The 20,473-nt window shown below is 42.2% G+C and overlaps 3 protein-coding genes across 13 annotated transcripts in view; 2 read left to right on the top strand and 1 right to left on the bottom strand.

The window, feature by feature from the left end:
* Positions 1 to 11,607, top strand: part of sdt (MAGUK p55 family member stardust) — a 77,479-nt gene extending 65,872 nt beyond the window's left edge. For 8 of the 10 annotated variants that reach the window (XM_089263636.1, XM_089263637.1, XM_089263635.1 and 5 more), the window contains 6 exons: positions 5,799 to 6,042; positions 7,098 to 8,394; positions 8,461 to 8,657; positions 9,072 to 9,203; positions 9,264 to 9,445; positions 9,558 to 11,607. In XM_089263636.1, the coding sequence (XP_089119762.1) occupies positions 5,799 to 6,042; positions 7,098 to 8,394; positions 8,461 to 8,657; positions 9,072 to 9,203; positions 9,264 to 9,445; positions 9,558 to 9,752 (2,247 nt within the window). In that variant the 3' untranslated portion in view covers positions 9,753 to 11,607. Of the gene's footprint in view, positions 1 to 1,666; positions 2,174 to 5,798; positions 6,043 to 7,097; positions 8,395 to 8,460; positions 8,658 to 8,776; positions 8,819 to 9,071; positions 9,204 to 9,263; positions 9,446 to 9,557 lie in introns of those variants that run through there. The other 2 variants (XM_089263643.1, XM_018107289.3) reach the window with 2 other exon arrangements.
* A 259-nt stretch (positions 11,608 to 11,866) lies between these two features.
* rho-4 (rhomboid-4) lies at positions 11,867 to 20,172 on the top strand. Its single transcript, XM_089263653.1, has 4 exons — positions 11,867 to 12,444; positions 18,376 to 18,737; positions 18,798 to 19,140; positions 19,200 to 20,172. Exons 1-4 carry the CDS (start codon positions 12,196 to 12,198, stop codon positions 19,506 to 19,508), a joined length of 1,263 nt encoding a protein of 420 aa, XP_089119779.1. The 5' UTR covers positions 11,867 to 12,195; the 3' UTR covers positions 19,509 to 20,172.
* On the bottom strand, positions 16,084 to 16,936 carry LOC149090809 (uncharacterized). 2 transcript variants are annotated; one of them, XM_089264805.1, is made up of 2 exons: positions 16,753 to 16,936; positions 16,084 to 16,694 (listed from the first exon to the last, which is right to left on the bottom strand). In XM_089264805.1, exon 2 carries the CDS (start codon positions 16,627 to 16,629, stop codon positions 16,201 to 16,203), a length of 429 nt encoding a protein of 142 aa, XP_089120931.1. In that variant the 5' UTR covers positions 16,630 to 16,694; positions 16,753 to 16,936; the 3' UTR covers positions 16,084 to 16,200. The 2 variants fall into 2 exon arrangements, with proteins under 2 accessions (XP_089120931.1, XP_089120929.1); XM_089264803.1 differs by having other exon boundaries at positions 16,084 to 16,673.
* Positions 20,173 to 20,473: the final 301 nt, after the last annotated feature.

The raw sequence follows: 20,473 nt of genomic DNA, 5'->3' as shown, positions 1-20,473 counted from the left end.
TTATTTTTTTTTTAATATTTTTTTTTTATTGAAAGTGACTGTGTGTGTGTGTGTGTGTGTGTGTATGCAGTTGGTTAACTAACAGTTGTTGTGTGCCATCTACCCCTCGCTTCAGTACAGTTTGAGAGCCATTGCAGTTTTAGAGCCGCTGCGGTTGCCCGGCTGGCAACAGTTTTCAGTCAAATAAGGCGCGGCCGACAGCAACTGCGTTGAAAGCACGTCGCAGAAAAAACAAAAGTAAAAAGAAAAAGAAAAAAATTTACAAAAACTTAAACAAAAAAAAACAATTTACAATGTCATTTATGGATTTATGGGCAATGGGCGTACGGCCTACATGCAACAGCAGCAGCAATAGCAGCAGTTCTATGGGCCAACTCGACAGTTGAAAAAAAGTGTTGCCGAAAAGAGTAGCAGCAACAGTTGCTGCCGAGAAAGGACAACGGCAGCAAGGCGTGCCAGCTCATCGAGCAGTGGCTCTAGGCCGCAATTGCAGTTCCAGGCGAAAATTGAGTGAATGCAAACAAAAGCAAAGGCTACTCCCTTATGCAACATCAGCTTGCCTTTTGAGAGACACGGCAGCACTGTTGGTTACAGGCAACAGGCCTTAAGGCAGCACGGCAACACTGTTCATCCAATGGCCACACGCCACAGTTAGATCAGTCCTTTGGGGCAAAGAATGCTTCGCTTTCAGTGTGACCAGATGTTTAGTGGGATGCATACTCACGCAGCTCTCTCAAGGCGGAGCAACCGCACAGGGAATGCAGCTGTTGCCCTTAGACGCTGACTCACGTCGCGACGCCTCGTTCGATTTGCATTGAAAATATCGCAAAACAGCAGCAACAACAAAATATGAATTATCATAGTAAACAGTAAAACGTAAACAGCAGTTTTTTTTTGGGATTTTTTGGGCTTTTTTTTAATATTTTTTTCCTGTGTTTTCCGTGAACGTCAACATAAAAAATGCAGCAACGGCAGCGTCAGCGTCTCATTTGCAATGCGCCGCACGTTAAGGGCAACAGCAACGGCAACAACAACAGCAGCAACAACAGCAACAATTGAATGAAACCAAAACAAAACAAAACATATGTATGTACATATATATGTACATATATTTATGTAAATAAATAAATAAATAAATGCATAAAAGTAACAGCTTTTGTGAATCGCACGAGCGTTGCGAGTGCTTGTTGAATGGAAAGTCCATAAAAATGTTGCTGCTGCTGCTGTTAGTGTTGCCGTAGCTGTTGCTGTTGCTGTTGCTGTTGCTGTTCATGTTGCTGTTGCTGTTGGACGAGAGAATGGCCATAGAACTATTGGCATTATAGTGCCAGCAACTTTCGCTTTCTCTCTCTCTCGCTCTCACTCACTCGCATTGCCAATGTCTGTCCGTCTGTTTTGTCCAGCCACAGCAGCTGTTAAGGCTTCATTTAAATGCGCATTAAGTTGCATTTACGAGTTAAACAAATGCAGAAACAAAAGCAGAGCAGAGCGAGTTTCGTTCAGTCTCAAATTTATGCGTTGCAGCTGTCAATGTGGAGCATTAGCATTTGCATACCAGCGAGAAGGGGGCGGTGGAATGTCTGTTTAGGGCGTGGCCAGTTTTTAAATAATTGTACAAACATTTCTGCAATAGCAGCAGCAGCAGCAACAACAGCTAGCAATGTGATAAATCAATCAAAAAATAAACAAAAAACAATATCGGGGGAAGGAAAAGAAAAGATCAGAGAGGCAGAAAATGGTCTTATCGACTTTGCACATAAGCTTGGATAACGATGTTGCTGGCGAGCAGCAACAGCAACAGCCACCGACGACAGCAGCTGCAATCGTTTCTAACAGATTGAATGTGCTGTGCAACAACAACAACAACAACAACAACAGCAATAATAATAATCAACTTATGAACAACAACAACAACAAAGAGTCGCCACAAATTTTATTTGAAAAGGAAAATGAGCAGCAAGGCTTCAATTTGATTAGCATGACTAATAATAATAATAAATATTGTGATATGAACGGCAATGCAACGAACAACGAACAACTCTGGCAGCAGCAACAACAGCAGCAGCAGCATCAAGGATCTTCATCCGCCAGCAATACGCCGTATCGCAGCGGCTCAGCTCTGCGACGTGGCACACAAATTCAGCGCTCTTCGATGCGTTTGCGACAACAACAGGCAAGTGTGGCAAGGCGCAACAACAGCAACAGTTGCTGCCGCCGTCGCTGTGTTTCCCTTTAAATGGCAGCAACCTTCGGCTGCTATCGCCAGCTGGCTTTATCTACATACATATGTATGTATATGTATAAGTATATATGCACATATATATGCTAACTAACAAACGGCAACCAGTTAAAAGCAAACTAGGCTAACTGGCTGACGCAGTTGCTCGACAACAACAACAACAACAACCACAGCAGAAACAGCAGCAGCAGCAGCTACAGCAACAGCAACAGCAACAACAGCTTTGCAGTCTTAGCCTGAAGATTTCTTTGATACTCTACACTGTCAGACTTTAATACTCTACAAAGAGTCAATTGATTTATGGTTATCATGACGATTATATTAATAATAGCAATTCACATTAGCCCCTCCTGATTTTCATTCAATTAACAGCATTTTCTAAGCCAAAGAACAAACAAAAGTTAGTTTTTTTTTTTCACTTTTCATGGCTCGTTCAGTTAGGCCGCATTTCCCCAAAGTTTGAGCTGAAAATTTGCAAATTATTTGCACAAAATCTCTATCGAGATAGCAAATTTCGAAACGAACAAATATTTGCCACTGAAATATTTTATACAAACTCCAGGCGATGCTCCAAATTTGTCGCTTAATAAAGAATCCATAGCTGCTTTATTTTGAAATTTCGCATAGAGCTAAATGGGGTCTCTGATAACATTAACATAGCTTTAAAAAGCCTAAGGAATAGGAAGTTGTATGGACTTCATCCTGTCCGTCGTAGTCAAGCAGTCTCGAGTAGAGCTTTCAGTATTTCTTTTTTATTCAATTGAAAGATACGAAAATTAAAATTCTTTTGAATTGTCCTTATCTGAGATTAGAGATATGGATGATAAGAAAAGAGTTTCTCTTTTTTTTTAGAGCAATAATAATGAAGTGTACTATATTGAATTTCAAGTATATATAGATAAAGATATAGCCCCAAAATAATCAAAGGTCTACCAATGCATTGGTAAGCAAAAGACATTTTACCTTATGCGCATTGATAGGAATTGCGAAGAAAACATTTACATTCCAATTGATGTCACAAACTCACTAATGTAACCAATATTCCCAGCATAAACAAGTTAATGAGCATAACAATAAAAACAAACACAGCGAATAGGCAAGTTAATAAATTTTTAATTTTTGTGTTACGCCGATTTGCAATATTTACTGTGTGCCCGACGACGAAAATGTTAATGATGATGATGATGATGATGATGACGATGATAATGAGGTTGACATCGACAATAATGATGATGATGTCATGGTCTATACATTCACAGCAACAACAACCAGAAGTAGAACTAGCATTGAGTTGTTGCTGGTTTCTATACCCTGTAAACGGTTGCGCAGAGCGGGTATATTACCTCAACTCCACGCACTATACACAGAGTTTACTTTGGCTAACCGTTTTGCAAGGAAGTGGATTACCCAATTCTATGCTAAAGTAAGAACAGTTAAAGCTAAGGCAAAAGAAAATTCAACTGAATTTTGTTGATGTTGGCAATGTCGTCAGCTCGCCAGGGTAGCGCTCAGTCGAGCAATGCCGGCAGGCTTACATTTACTTGTTTTACAATTGTTGTCACTTCTGTTGTTTTTGTTGTTGTTGTTGTTGTTGCTGTTGTTGTCGGATGATTGATGAGCCGCAGCTTTAGCGCGTCTTTCTTTTGTTGATCTGCGCGCTTAGTGGAAGATCAAAAAGGGTGCCACTACCCACGGCCCACGCTCCCCGCCCCTTGCTCCCCCCTCCTGGCCCCTGCCCCCTGCCCCATCCCCAAAATGGCCCCTCCCCCTGGCTTCTTTTAAATTGAATTTCATCAAACTGCGCATCTCAATTTGCGATCGATAGCCGCGTGTGGGCAGCAATACCCTCGAACGGCATGGCACATAGGGTATGCACGCTGCCGCGCTTTCCCGTTCTTTCCGACTTTCAATATCAATTCTTGTTTTGCTTTTATTTAGGTTTCTTGTTCAATGTCAAACGCGTTTTGTTTTATTTTTTGTAACTTTTGTCGTTTTCTATAGTCACGCTAACAGACTGAACTGCCCGTCAAGCCCGAGCCCGCCTCCCGCTTCCAGCCTCTGTCTGCACTGTGTGGACTGTCTGTATTATATTTGCTGATGTCGCTTCTTCTTTCTCCTCTTCTTGCACGCCCCTCTTTGCGCTTCTCATGCGCTGCGCCAAGTTCACATTATGCAAGTTCAGCGAATTCGATTCTCGCTTATGTTGCTCTCCCGCTCTCTCTCTTTCTCTGTCTCTCTTTCTCTTTAGTTTGGTTTGCGTGCCTTTTGAACGTCGCGACGTCTTTTGTTGTTATTCAATTAAGTTTTTTCCTTTTGTTTCAATTTTCTTCTTCTTGAAGACAAATGTGTGAGAAAATTGGCAGCAAGGTCCCAGCTGAGATTTTGGTCAGATTTATTATCTCGCTCCCCACCTCCCACTCTCTCTATCTCTCTCATTTGGCAAAGTCTTGAGGCGGAACCCAAAATCTCAACTTGGACACGCGTTTGCTTGCGACTTTGTGTTTGTTTCTTATCGATAGAGTTCACTTCCCCAGCTCTTCACACAAATCTGATATCATTGTATAATAAATACTTGCATATATTTCCACCTGTTCAGCTAGCAAGTATATGTATGGTATCTACATGATTATGTTATGTTATTATAATTTTACAAATCTAACACTTAGACTGTCCAATGACTCACAACTTTTGAAGATTTAAGTATATTTCTTAGTTAGTTATACAAAACTGTTTGTTTAACAAAGACTTAATCTAAGCATATACAACAGCACCTAAAGAAATGTACATATACCCTGAAATAGACGAGAAGCTGGGAATATAATTTACTAAGTATGCCTATAAATAGACTATAAATATAATTTCGTATATCTCTATAAAGATAAGAATCGAAATCTCAAATTATCAACAGATGTTCAGCCGTCTCTATCTCTCTCTCTCTCTCTCTCTCTCTCTCGCTCTCACTGACAATAGCTCTCTAAACTGAAGTTTTTCTTATCATGTTTAACTGTCAACGGTAGGTTTGACAAGAACTGTGGCATTTTCACTCGACAGTTTGACATGCATTGTTAGGGATAGAGTCGTATTGTTTGACCATTGACCTAATGCGAGCCGAGCACTTGCGGCGCTTCTTTGAGCATTTGCCACTGCCTCACGCATTGCGCCCTCCATCCGACATCCACGCCTCCCATCCGACCCCGCCCCCTTATGGCTAACCCCTTCCTTTTAGCGCTCTTGTGGTCGATGGGTTTTTGGGGCATTCGTGGAATGTCACGAAGAGCTTGTGGCAGGTGGCAAGAATTTGATGCATGCATGCATGGCATCTTACAGGGTATGCCCGCAGTCGATACATTTTGCGTCTTTTTCTCCATCTCATCGCTCTTTACAAAGACTGCTAATTCAATTAGCATAAAGCTGGTGCGCGAAAGTGGATTAGGTGCGCCAGCTGAAGCCTCAAAGTTCAACTGACTACAAAGAAACCCTTTCTCTCCCCTGCCCCCAGCCTGCCGCGCTCTATCTCTGTCTCTCTCTCACATGCATTTCTTCACTCTGTTTCTTGTAGGAGCAATTGCGACGTCGACGCGAGGAGGAGGAGCGCATCGCCCAGCAGAATGAGTTTCTACGCAACAGCTTGCGTGGCTCACGCAAGCTCAAGGCGCTTCAGGATACGGCCACAGCCACGCCCACGGCCGGGAAGGCGCTCGCGCAGCAGCAGCACGCGACTGCAGCAGCGGCAACAATTGCTGGCGTCGAGAACGAGGCATATCTGCCGGATGAGGACCTAATGCCAGCGCAACACATCGATGGTAAGTGCCAAAGGCTGCATGGAACAGCAAGGATAAAGGCCAACGAGCAGCTGTCAGACTTTATTCTGTTGTCAAAGGATGCACTTATAGCAGGGTCGCCAGACGAGAGTGTGTGCATACTGTCTAACGAAAACTTGCGATATTGTGTTCAGATATCCCAGAAGCAATTCAATTCGGATTTTTCCAACAGCAAGTCAGATTGGTTGACAAATTTCGACTTCGCTTCGCTGAAGCCAGATTTATATACCCTATAATCAACATCGATTCGACCGATGAACTATAGACTAGATATCTGATATGCCCAGACAATCTACATATCTGAAATGAGCTATAACTATAATCTGGAGCTGTAGTATTAATCTGGAGTAACACATATATTGTTGATATAGCCAGAGATTAGGGAGCCAATTCGTTTCTAGAGTCATATACTAAACGTATATTCTTTCGGACACATCCAAACCAATCCAATATATACATATATCTAGGGAAGACTGAATGAGTTTTAAAAGAAGCTTTCAAATATGGAAATTGCATGAAAAACACATACAGTGGACCCTCGGTGAACGAGCGCACTTCGTTCCAGCATCATCGATAAGCGAAATGTTTGGTAACCGAAACAGAAAACTTTACACCTACACACATAACTTGGAAAATGTCAAGGATAGTACTATAGTAATATATTTGGGGTTTTCTTAGATGTCAAGTTGAGCGAAACTTATTTTCCCAAACAAATGTGCTCATTTGTTAACCGAGGGTCCACTGTATTTGAGAATGCTAGCGCACCTTAGAATTCAAAATGAAACTTATTTCTGGTCATATGTGGACTTGGGCTGCATTTGGAAAATAATCCATTCATAGCACTCTGAGCATATACAGTTATAGTCACACATGACAATTGACAATTGAAAAACTAATTCAGATTCAAGATATACATAGATAGATAAATTGTATACATTGTTGAAGAAGAAGGCCATATTAAAAAAGCGAGAGACTATAGAGACTATGCTACTGGCACTGGGATGAACTTATCTAATCAGGCGCAATTCTGTTTGCAGGCTACGGGGAGCTGATCGCGGCACTGACGCGTCTGCAGAGCCAGCTGGCCAAGAGCGGCCTGAGCAACCTGGCGGGCCGCGTGTCGGCGGCGCATAATGTCCTGGCCACCGCCAGTGTGGCCCATGTGCTGGCCGCCAGGAGCGCGGTGCTGCAGCGCAGGCGGCCGCGGGTGGCCGGGCCGGTGCACTCCGGGGCGCTGGGCTTGCAGAAGGAGATTGTGGAGCTGCTGACGCAGTCGAATACGGCGTCGGCCATTGAGCTGGGCAATCTGCTGACCAGCCACGAGATGGAGGGCCTGCTGCTGGCGCACGATCGCATTGCCAGCCATACGGATGCGTCGCCCTCGCCCATGCCGACGCCGACGCCGACGCCCTCACAGACGCCCACGGCGACGGCCACCACGCTGAGCGGCCACAGCAGTCCCGTGGCTGGAGCCAAGGCAGCGGGAACGGCCGCAGCGAGCAGCAGAACGGCTGTGGCGGTGCTGCCGCCAGTGGTGCCGCCAGTGGCCAGCTCGGTGGCGCAGCGCGGAGCCATGCCGCTGCCTGTGGCGGTGGGCGTGCGCGGCGAGTCGCCCCCCGGCATGAGCGCCTGCTTTGGCACGCTGAACGACCAGAACGACAACATACGCATCATACAGATCGAGAAGTCCACCGAGCCGCTGGGCGCGACGGTGCGCAACGAGGGCGAGGCGGTGGTCATCGGCCGCATCGTGCGCGGCGGCGCCGCCGAGAAGTCCGGCCTGCTGCACGAGGGTGACGAGATACTGGAGGTGAATGGCCAAGAGCTGCGGGGCAAGACAGTGAATGAGGTGTGCGCCCTGTTGGGCGCCATGCAGGGCACGCTCACGTTCTTGATTGTGCCCGCCGGCAGTCCGCCGCCCGGTGGCGGCCTCTGCAGCGGCCTGGGCATGCATCACGTGGGCGGGATGGCGCATCGTGATACGGCCGTGCTGCACGTGCGTGCGCACTTCGACTATGATCCGGAGGATGATCTGTACATACCGTGCCGGGAGCTGGGCATCAGCTTCCAGAAGGGCGATGTGCTGCATGTGATATCCCGCGAGGATCCCAACTGGTGGCAGGCGTACCGCGAGGGCGAGGAAGATCAAACGCTGGCCGGCCTCATTCCTAGTCAGTCCTTCCAGCATCAGCGCGAGACCATGAAGCTAGCCATTGCCGAGGAGGCGGGCCTGGCGCGCTCCCGCGGCAAGGAGGGGGCCACCAGCAAGGGCGCAACTCTTCTGTGCGCTCGCAAGGGCCGCAAGAAGAAGAAGAAGGCCAGCTCCGAGGCAGGGTAAGTCGACAAGCCGGCTAAACCTATTGGTAAAACGCCCCTAATCGAACTCTTATGCCATCGCAGCTATCCGCTGTATGCGACGACAGCGCCCGACGAAACAGACCCCGAGGAGATACTCACCTACGAGGAGGTTGCGCTCTACTACCCCCGTGCCACTCACAAGCGCCCCATTGTCCTTATCGGGCCACCCAACATTGGCCGGCACGAGCTTCGCCAGCGCCTGATGGCCGACTCCGAGCGATTCTCGGCTGCAGTGCCACGTAAGTAGAGGATTGGTCCCTGATGGGCTTCGCATTATCCCTCTTTCCCCCTATCTGCCTCTCTCTCAATCTCAATCTCAATCTCTGCCTGTCTTAATTACTCTTACTCTGCTTCGCAGTTTTCTATTTGCTTGAGGAGAAACTTAAACCAGCAGCCAAGGGTAAAGCAGTAAAGCAACTGATTCCCAGCGCATTGCTAGCATTACCCGAGCACTGAGTTAAGCACATCAGCAACACAGTGGATCTGTCGAAAGACTGATTGTACAAGTCCCATAGGATCTAGTTCCCAGTCCAGTGCTGCGGATGCGTCTTTGCTCAGTGCTGGCTTATTTACACCCAACTCCCTCAGTACTCCTGCTCTACCGACCCTTGATATCGATATTTATTTCAATATCCTCTCTTCCACATGCGCAGACACATCCCGTGCCCGGCGCGAGGGCGAGGTTCCCGGCGTGGATTATCATTTCATCACGCGACAAGCCTTCGAAGCAGACATTCTGGCGCGTCGTTTCGTGGAGCATGGCGAATACGAGAAGGCCTACTATGGTAAATATGCCACGCCCACCATTTGGTATGGATGCATTCATTACATCTCCCCCATTGCAGGCACATCACTGGAGGCCATTCGCACAGTCGTTGCCAGTGGAAAGATTTGTGTGCTGAACTTGCATCCGCAGAGTCTGAAGCTGCTACGTGCCTCCGACCTGAAGCCCTATGTGGTGCTGGTGGCACCGCCCAGCCTCGACAAGCTGCGGCAGAAGAAGCTGCGCAACGGCGAGCCGTTCAAGGTACGATATGTTGTTATCGTTATCGTTGATTTCGATCAACTTCATAGAGCTGACGGATAATTCGAAATCGATCAAATACATTATCTAAATCATTGCTATTACTTTTTGGCAGGAGGAGGAGCTGAAGGACATCATTGCCACCGCACGAGACATGGAAGCGCGCTGGGGTCACCTCTTCGACATGATCATTATCAACAACGACACGGAGCGAGCTTATCACCAGCTGCTGGCGGAGATCAATTCGCTGGAGCGCGAGCCTCAATGGGTGCCCGCCCAGTGGGTGCACAACAATCGCGACGAATCATAATATCCTCATCGGCGACTGCTGCCCCAGCTCCAGATCCAGCCACAACCTTAGCGCCAGTCAGTGTTTGCTTTGTACATACTTTTCAATTCAGCCATGTGAATGTGAAGCAGCTGCCGAGACAGCAAATCAGCAAATCCGCGGATTGGCGGGTCAGTGGGCCAAGTCATCCCTTCGCTATGTGTATTATCGGGCGTAGAGTATCTGCACGTACACATAGAGCTATATATCTATATAATGAGCCCATTTAACTACTTTTTACTTTTGTACTTAACCCGCTCCCACATATGTATGTGTATATTTTTTGTAGCAAATACATTTGAAGCATTGCAAAACGAAAATGAAAATATTTTCGAGCATTCCAATTTTCAAATATACCTTTATACATACATATACATATATATATATATTTTTATTATTATTATTATTATTATTATTATTTTATTTTTTTTTTTTTTTATTTAACTTTATGTATGATCACAAAAATTGTTATTCAATTTTAACACTAAAAACCCCGATATTTTATGTATTTTTTCTTATGTATTTTCAATTATAAGAATTATTTGTTGAGCACTTCCTTAATTTCAAGGGCAAATTGAAATTGTAAAAAAGCGAAATATAAGAGTTTCAGTTGTTGTAACACGGCCAGTCTGTACTCTAGTTCGAATTCAATATCGAGTTCCAGCTCCAACTCAAAATATTCATTCATATGTTAAGATAACAGAACGAGAGCAAATATCCTTGCTACGTGCAGGAAAGGGAGAGAACGAGAGGTAAAGAATGGAAGTGCAAAGGGCAGAAGCAAGCAAATGTTACAATTACGTAATCTATTTACTTTATTTAAATATATACATACATATACTTGTGTATGTATACATAAAAATATATACATAAATTATATTCAAAAACAAAAACAATTAATTTTTAATGACAAGCTGCGAAGAGCAGCAAATGAAGCGAGCGATAGAAAGAGATAGTTATAGATAACAATAGCAACAACAACAAAGAATGGAATCAGAACGTCATTGCCAAATAAAACAAATGAAAAACAAATAAAATAAATATAACAAATACCAAGTATGAATATTAAAACAAAACAGAAATCATTCCGGCAGCAAGGCTAAAAAAATAGTATGAAATACATAATGAAATAGCAACCTATCTAGGCACTGTAAAAATGAATTATAAATAAAAATTAACAAACAAATAAAGAATATAAACAATTGAAGAAACAACTAGGCATTAAGCTAAGCGAAACGCAGAATGAAAGAAATAGAAAACAAAAAACCCAAAAAAAGAAAAGATACAAATAAAATAAATGTTGTAATTGCAAAAATAAAAAACAAATGAAAGAAAAGATTACGAAGCAAAACTAAAGGTCTAAATCGAATCAGTTGCAGAATTTTAGACATGGATATATATATATATATATATATATATATATATATATATATATATATATATATATATATATATATATATTTATTTATTTATATATCTATATGTTTATTGATACATATAGATATATACATGTATACATTTATAACAAATTAGTTGAATGTGCAACAATTTTATTAAGAAAAACAAAATCAACAAGAAAACGGCGTCAAGTAAATTAGCAAACTATGTATGTTACACAATGTTGAACACTTCAAAGATTCTAAAACACGAAAAAAAACATACAAAAACCAACAACAACAAAACGAAAATATATATAAATATATATAATAATTTTTTTTTTTTTTGTGTAGTCAGCAAGGAATAAAACAAAAATGTGTGTGCAGTAAATTTGTTTAAGTTTTTATTTATACGTATTGAAAAACAAAAATCCAATAAATATGAAAACTAATTAATAAAACTATCAATTTAGTACATTTGATGTATGAAAGACAGCGAGAGCAAAAAATAAATAAAAATCATATTCAAATTTCAGTTTAATTGGCGGCTTAGCGTTGCCAGAAGCTGAATTCGCAACTAATGGCGGCTAACAGAATTGTTGGGCGTTTTACAGAATTGCTCAAGCAGTGTGACCGTCGCTCGCAACAGTGCATTTTGAGTTAACATACGCAGTGCTGCACAAAGTTCATTTACTTGTGTCTCTTCCTGCCTTCTCTCACTCATTGTACTTTAACTGAGCAGACTGTGCCGACGCGTTAGCTCAGTCCGTGCATTAGCTTTGGCTGCCAATTGTGGCTTTTCTTTTATATATTTTTTTCCGCTTTTTGTTAATGGTGTGATATCAAAGTGCATTTAGTTTTCGCCAGTGTTTGCTTTTTTATAGCAAAAAAATAATCTTATCATAAGCATGAGTGACAACACAAAAGATTGCTAAGTGAATTCGAACCGGTCGCAATATTGAAGTAGCTTAAGAACAGCAACAATTGACGACAAACAGTTTAGTTTAGTTTAGTCATCCACTGCAATACCGCCGTTAAATTTAGGGAGAATGCCTGTAAAGTCAGTGTCCCGCCAGCAGAGCCAAACGCCTGCTCAGCAGCTGCAGCAGCAGCACCAGCGTGACGTCGAAAATGGCCTCTATCCGAATATACCGGCCGAGCGGCGATCGCCGACGCATCCAACACGACCGCCAACGATGCGCCAGGACACCATTGACATGGAGGAGGTCCCACTCAATCGCTCCAACTCGCAGCAGGAATCAGAAGACCGCAGAAAAATGCGGCAATTATTCGAAAAGGTAAGCCAAGCGTTCAATCGCAACGAAAACTAGAACTGAGTTCACTCGTCGCTCTCTCACTCTCTGCCGGTGGTGCTGTCAGCGCATGCATGAATGAATTTCCTGGTTTTTTTCAAGACGCGCGCTTGTGCGCGGTCCCTTGGCCTTGGTGAAAGTTTGTCTGAGCTGCGCGTGTCAGACATTTGGGTGAATCATCATCAGCCCAGTCACTCGTTACCTCTAACCCTCTCGAATCGAATTGCTTATTGTCACGCTTTACATATACATGTGTTATATGCATATACATACATACATAGACCTACACAATACTTCGATGCAGGCCTGTTGCTAGAATTGTTGCTTTTAATGCCGCTACGATTGCAGTCCATTCATTTCGCTGGCATCAAGGTGCGGGAGTAGGGGAACTAGTGGGGTCAGCTTATCAATGTCACGTCTTCAACGCCAGCAAACAGAGCAGTCAGTCAATTTCACACTTTTGCACAATTCCCCATCAACATTTTGTTGTGTGCTCTTCTCCGTTTGTTTTTGCTTAACATTGCAGCAGCAGCAACAACAGCCACGGCAGCTAACAGAGGGGAAGACCGTGAGCGAGTGTCTTATCGCGTACGAATAATGTGATCAGAATCAACCGGTTCTCTGTGTACTTACACACACACACACACACACACATACAGAATAGTCTGTTCTTATACATTCGCATGTGCCCCCATGTATATATGTATGTACATGCATACACACGTACGAGCGTATGAATGTGATTATTTATGTGAATTTGTGTCGTTTTTTTTTTATTTGGCTTAGTCACCTGCACAATATATATAGCATATCCTATTGTTTTCTACTCACTGCCAAATGCCGCTCCCCATACTCACAACAACATGCTCAAACACTTGTTGATTGCCTTTAAATTTGAATACCCGTTTAGATTCGGTATTCTAAATATAATTTTAGATATACATACATATATAACAAGCTGATAGGGGCGTTATCGACATATGTACATGTGCATATGCTTTTCAGGACTGCTACTACTACTACTACTCACCCCTGCCCTTGTTCTTTGATCAAGATTTACAAAAAACAAGTAAGAAAGCTGTAGTCGAGACTGCTCGACTACGAGATCCCCTGAACCCTACAAGCAACTGATATTTCAATAATAATTAGCACACACACACACACACACACACGCATACAAACAAACACACGCACACACACACGCATACAAACAAACACACGCACACACATACCCATACAAACAAACACACGCATACACACACACTCACATATACAGGCGATTGCGCTTGGGTTGCGCTGCAGTGGTGGCAATATTATGAGAACTTATTTGTTGAATAACTTTATGTCTCGACGTACGATCGTAATGAAACTCTAAGAACGTAATCATAATGTTAAAATGTATGTGTATACCGATGCACAAGTCTCTAGTATTTGATATACGACTTCTACAAAGATGAGGATGAGGGGTTGGATATAGGGGCGGGGGGTAAATTTTAACAAAAACCGAAATTGTATAAAATACGTCTTAATATATATTTAAAATTTGGATACTCTAGCTATAATAATGTAGGAGATATAATTTTTTATCTGACTTTCGATAAGGTTTTTTATCGATAAAAAAATATCGGAATGAGTAATCGTTTTTTAGTGATAAACTCGATATGCGCGCGATATATACGGACATTTAAAAAAAAAGTTGAAGTCTCTAGCTCTTATATCTTCTGATATCGACGCGTTCATACATACGGACAGACGGACGGACGGACAGACAGACAGACGGATAGGGCCAAATCGACTTAGCTCATCGTGCTGATCAAGAATATATATACTTTGTGGGGTCTGCCACGCCTCCTTCTGCCTGTTACATACATTTCAACAAAACCATTATACCCTGATTTCCCATTTTCAATGGGTTCATGGTATAAAAAAAAAGAAGTTTAATTTCACATATTATTACAAGGTAAATTAAAGTTAAATTCCAAACAGGTATGTACACCATGAATAAAGTTCTTCCTACAGAGTTGTTTGATTTTGTTTTGTGCGGTTTTTCTGTTTTAGTTTCTGTTCAACAGCATTCCGTGCTATTAGTTGGCTTCGAGTGAAATTGTCCCTTTCCCTTTCCCGCTGTTTGACTTTGATTCGTTCATTGGCCCTAGGGCAGCTGGCGGCTAAGACAAAAAGAACAGCGCATAAATTGCATTTCATTAGCTCTGCCGTAACCCGTTTGTGGTGATTCCCTCTCAGCTCTTTCTTTTGCCATTGCTTCTAGTGGCTCGTGAATAGAATCCATTTGTTAATATCTGGAATTTCTGGTATGTGTTTAGCATATCCATTAACATAGACTGACTGACTGGATTGATTAGCTTTAGCTTTCATTCTTTGCTTCCTCTCTGCATTCATCTCTCTCTCTCACTCACTTGTTCGCCCGACTCTATTTGCCTTTTGAGAAATAGCATTCAATATCAAAATATTGTGTTCGCAATCTTATCTATTAGCGCGGCCAATGTATAACCTCCATCTAACGAAACGCCAAACATTTCAATGCCTTGTTCCAATGCAGACACACACACAAATATATGTATATAAATACACAATGACACATGGTAGATGAATGCAGGACTGGCTGACTGACTAAGAGACTAACTGAAAACTTGTGGCTCAATAAGTTTGGTAATAAGTCTGTAGATAATCCATTACTAGCCTTCTCATTCTGCCTTTTTCTCTCTCTTTCTGCCATTATTTGCCAATTGCTTATCACTTGTGTTTACTTTGGTTCTATATCTAAAACAGGCAAACGTTATAACTATGCATAACTGTTTCGTTTAAGCACTCTTAAAACACAAGATGTAATCAGTCAGAAATATGTAAATATGTAAATAAAGGTCTGAAGCAGAGTTTTGCCGTTTCATTACTAGTATTTTATAGAAATTCATTTGTTTTATAATTTATTGCCTGAAACCACTAGCATGGTATGAACTTCTTAAGAATCACCTAATCCAAACAAACTGAACTTAAGTTATTTCACGGGGAAAAATTGCACCGATTATATATATGTATAAATAAAGAAAAAAATAAAAAATAAATACAAGTAACTCTATTCCACTTTATACAGACGTAAGATAATCGAAACGAACTGAATAAATATGAAACACTATACAACAAGATTCAGTAATCAAGTCTACCAGACTTCCCTTTGTTAATATTATTTTCAGATTTCCAAGAGAAAACAAATTGATCCTATATCTAGAATACTTTATCTATATGTTTCTGTATTTAAAGTCTAATATCTGTAGTCTAATATCTGTAGAAAAAGGGTATTTGACTAAAGTCACAGACCAGATTGATGCCTGTCTGCCTCTCTCTCTCACTCGCTCTCTCGCTCTCCTTGTTTGTTTGTCAGTCAAGTGGCGGCTGTCCGCTGTTTGCTGTGGCCTCGATTCGAATGCAGTTTTGACGTATTTGTCGAATCTGTTGAACGGATTTGGTCATTTGATTGCCTAATCCTCCAATTGCGGCACCTTGTTTTGACCACACTTGGGGTTTGATTTGCTGCAACAGTGGCATTTGTAATTTGCGGCAATTGCACAATCGATTTCCAACTTTATCTCAATAGAATTAAGGCCGTTTACGAATTTAAGTATATGGTGTCCTTTATTTGAAATTTGGGATGTGAAAAGTGTGGGAATAGCAGATTATTGGCTCGGAATTGGAAGGGGAATCTCAGATTTTGGGCATTGGGTATCAGTTATCCTTGGCGTCCACAAAGTGATCGTCGTCGGTGTTGTCGTCGGGCAGGTCGAAGTAGAGCTCCTTGTCTTTAAGTTGCAACCGTTGGACCTCCTCCTCGGCAGTCGGCTCCACTGCATCGCTCCAGCTGTCCAACACGAGCTTCTTTCGCGATCTTTTGTTGACATCATTCGTTGAATGCCTGCTGCGGCGCCGCTGCTGCTGTTCATTACGCATCTTTCGGTTGCTCAGATGCCTGAGAATGACGTTCGCTCCGATGAAGATTCCTGCCAGCGCCGCGTATATAACTATGATGGTGCCCACGCCCGAGGACTCCTGCACATCGGTCTCGTCGTCGTCGTGGTAGTCACAGTGGCACTGGTCCTCCTCCTCGGCCAACCACCAGCCCATCATGTTCTTGCTCATCTGCCAAAACTGTGTCATATTACAACGGAAATTTGAGAGCTTGGGATGGCTAACTAAGGGACCTAAGGGTATGCAATGGTAACCTTTGATGGATTTCAACAATTTAGCAATCACCAGGCATTCGCCGATCCAAAAACTCACATGTAATTTTGTATGCTTCCTGTTGCTGGCCAAAGTAGCACAGAGCTCAGGACCCAGCTTTAATGATGCCCTGCTATTTATTCCGAGATGTTTCCCATACAATTTGAGTGACTATTACAAGATGAAACTGACACAATTCTCCTAATCCCCTTTTCCAGCTTGCCTGCTGTGATATGATACTATGACTTGACAAAACAAACAAAACAAAACGTATAATAGAGACGTGAACTTTTTCAAATGTATGTACTCATCTTTATTAATATATATACATATATAATATATAGTCCCTGCTAAATCTTATGCGTACCTACATAGAGCGCAAAATGTGCAGAAAGCGAATTATTGTAATAATAGTGCTCGACTAGGAGATACCCTCTAAGCAGATTTTATAATCATTCATTTTCACTTCTTTTCTGCACACATGCATCAACACACATCAACACGCACGCATAAGCCCGGCCTCTGCTAACTGTGCAGTAAGCAGCGACTGCGCTTGGGCTGCGCTGCAGTGAGGGCAGTATGAGCATTTACTTGGTGAATAACTTCTTTTGTAAACATACAATCTTAATGAAATTTCAGAGCGTAATCATATGGTCAAAATGTGTGTACATTCCAAAGCACTCTAGTACTTGAAACGCGTTTTTTACAAATTGGGGGCGAAGGGGCGTGGTATCCAAAATCTGTTGATTACACTATGTTTGTATATACGCAATGAATCTGAAGTTCCGCGTCTAATGAGGCTCAAAAAACAAAATCAATTTTTCGATTATTCTCGATAAAAAAGTTATCGGAGGAGTTATCGAAAAAATAAAGCAAACTCGAATGCACACAAAATTTCAGCTCTCTAGCTCTTATATCTTCTAAGATCTCGGCGTTAATACGGACAGACAGACGGACGGACAGACGTACAGGGCTATATCGACTCAGCTCCTCGTGCTGATCAAGAATATATATAGTTTATGGGGTCTGCGATGATTCCTTCTGCCTGTTACATACTTTTTCACAAAAACATAATACCCTGGTTTCCCATTTTCAACGGGTTCAGGGTATAAAAATGTCTGTGTTCATTATATATATCTATACACAGTTCTCCAGATTCAAAACTGGTCAAATTAGGCTGAAAAAAACAAAATCAATTTTTGGATTATTCTTGATAAGAAAGTAATCAGATGAGTTATCGATGAAATATGATAACCTTGTACTGCGTTTGGTATGCAAGTGTATTTCAGCTCTATCACTCCTTCTGCCCGTTAAATACTTTTTCACAAACCCATTATATTTTCCCATACGTATGTCTATAAATGAAAGTGAACTCTCTACTGCACTATTCGGAACTCAAAAGCATCATAGTGCGTGTTTTTCATATGCGACCATATTTAATGTGTAAGCTTTTAAAGTGGCCAACGCAATTATCTCAAAATTATCGCAAAACTATTCGATGTTTGGGCAAAAAATATTCCGATATAAATATACTTTCGATATGTTGATATATTGATATATTTTCAACAACTATAGTTAATTCCATAATCAGGTTAGAAAGCTTTTTAATGCAATTTTACCACAAACAATACTTAATACAATATATAATAATTAAAATAATTTTTGAAAATTGACTTGTTGCAGCACGACGCGGATCGAGATGGCCTGATTGATATACGCGAGCTGAAGGGTCTCATTTCGTGTGGCCGTTGCCACGATATACCCCCACACATAACCGAGCAGATATTGCGCCGCAGTGATACGGACAACAATGGGCATCTGGACTTTGAGGAGTTCTACACCATGTCGCTGCACCACAAGTGGATGATACGTAATATGCTGACCAGGTATTGCCGGTATGTGGTGCCGCCGCCTCGTCCGCTGGAGGGCGATGAGCCAGATGGCGCGTACGAGAAGCAAATGTCCATCTGTCCGCCGCCACTGACCATGGTCATTTTCTCCATTATTGAGATCATCATGTTTCTGGTGGACGTCATTTACTTTCAGTAAGTTCATTGAGATCAATTGCTGTTCATTGTTTTGCTGATAATACTTTATGCCAACAGGGACGATCCCAATCACAACCAGCGCCTGGGCGAGAGCACCAATGGTCCAGCGGCGACGCTCTTTATTTACAATCCGTACAAGAGGTACGAATCGTGGCGCTTCCTCAGCTACATGTTCGTGCACGTGGGCATCATGCACCTGATGATGAACCTGATCATACAGATCTTTCTTGGCATCGCCCTGGAGCTGGTGCATCACTGGTGGCGAGTGGCGCTTGTCTACTTAGCCGGCGTCCTGGCCGGCTCCATGGGCACCTCACTGACCAGTCCCCGCATCTTTTTGGCAGGCGCCTCAGGCGGAGTCTATGCTCTGATCACTGCCCATATTGCCACGATCATTATGGTGAGTCCATAAATGTGCTGAAAACAAAACCCTTTTTAATACTGGTTTTCTATTTACAGAACTACTCGGAAATGGAGTATGCGATTGTCCAGCTTCTTGCATTCCTTGTGTTCTGCTTCACCGATCTGGGTACGTCAGTTTATCGGCATCAGACTGACCAGCATGACCAGATTGGATACATTGCACATTTGTCTGGAGCCGTAGCCGGCCTCCTCGTGGGCATCGGGGTGCTACGTAACCTGGAGGTGCGTCGCTGGGAGCGCTATCTATGGTGGATAGCTGTCATCATCTACTTTGCCCTCATGACCACCGGCATCATTGTGCACATCTTTGTGCCCGACTACTTTCCCAAAGCCGAATACAACTGAGATCTGGACCAATGACAAATTAGTTTTAAGCCGCACAGCCCTAGCCTTAGCCTTAACCTTAGTCTCAGGTTGTCCATGTATATGTCCAAAGTGCACTTGATTTTGATCTTGATCTAGGCCATCCCTTAGCTTGAGTACGTGTAGTTCGATAAGTTTCAATCACCATTCTCCTTGTATTACTAACATTTACTATCCCTCTATATTTGCCAGTACTTATCCAACCCATCGTATTTTCCCCCTAGCCTCATAATTCCATAACAAATCGTACACACGCTTAACTCGATTCAAGTACCGGCTTTGATATATACATATATATATTTAGATAGTTTTCTACACACTTATTCATTGATCTGATTAATAGTATAAGAGCATTGAGCGAAAGAATTATTAACCGAATCAAACTGCAAATCCAATTGTTTTGGACATAGAAAGCCACACCACACCCTAAACAAGTACCAAAATACAAGTCCTTGCCCCTATTGTAAATACAAATATTCGCTATATATATTCTGTGCGCCTAGAAACAAGAACAAAGTATTTAAAAACAAAGTTAATTGGAAGTCGCCTATCACCATTTGCTAGGATATTTTTGTACAAGCGCGATGTTTGAATAAAATGGAATATAATTTCTGTTCCATGTTAAATATATGTTTATAATTCCCTACATACTTATTTATTCTTATATCATTTATATTACTTGTGCCGACTATGCTGGCACAAAATACGCACAAAAGAAAAGATCAAGACAGTTTGCTTATTAACTAAAAATATAATCCTTCATCAAGTTGAAAAGAACAGTTGTGCGCTGAACCAGACGTTTATTATATATATATATACAGAAAAAATAAAAAGATCTAATTTTTATACACAAGCAAACTGATTTTTCATTTTCGATTTTGCTCTATGTACTTAACGTTTCCCTATGAAAACGATTCCATACTTCATATTACTTAAGTTATTATTAG

This window comes from Drosophila navojoa, chromosome X (genome assembly GCF_054131105.1).
Source record: "Drosophila navojoa isolate 15081-1374.11 chromosome X, UAZ_NAV_1.0, whole genome shotgun sequence".
NCBI classification, from domain to species: domain Eukaryota; kingdom Metazoa; phylum Arthropoda; class Insecta; order Diptera; family Drosophilidae; genus Drosophila; species Drosophila navojoa.
The sequence above is the reverse complement of the archived record's forward strand: the minus strand, read 5'-3'. Positions and strand labels throughout refer to the sequence as shown.

What these genes read in the sequence shown, in the direction of transcription:
- rho-4 (XM_089263653.1), top strand. Translation starts at nt 12,196, where the DNA reads ATGCCTGTAAAGTCAGTGTCCCGCCAGCAGAGCCAAACGCCTGCTCAG. An exon ending in TGCGGCAATTATTCGAAAAG is followed by an intron (nt 12,445 to 18,375) that starts GTAAGCCAAGCG and finishes GACTTGTTGCAG; the next exon opens with CACGACGCGGATCGAGATGG. An exon ending in GTGGACGTCATTTACTTTCA is followed by an intron (nt 18,738 to 18,797) that starts GTAAGTTCATTG and finishes TTATGCCAACAG; the next exon opens with GGACGATCCCAATCACAACC.
- LOC149090809 (XM_089264805.1), bottom strand. Translation starts at nt 16,629, where the DNA reads ATGACACAGTTTTGGCAGATGAGCAAGAACATGATGGGCTGGTGGTTG.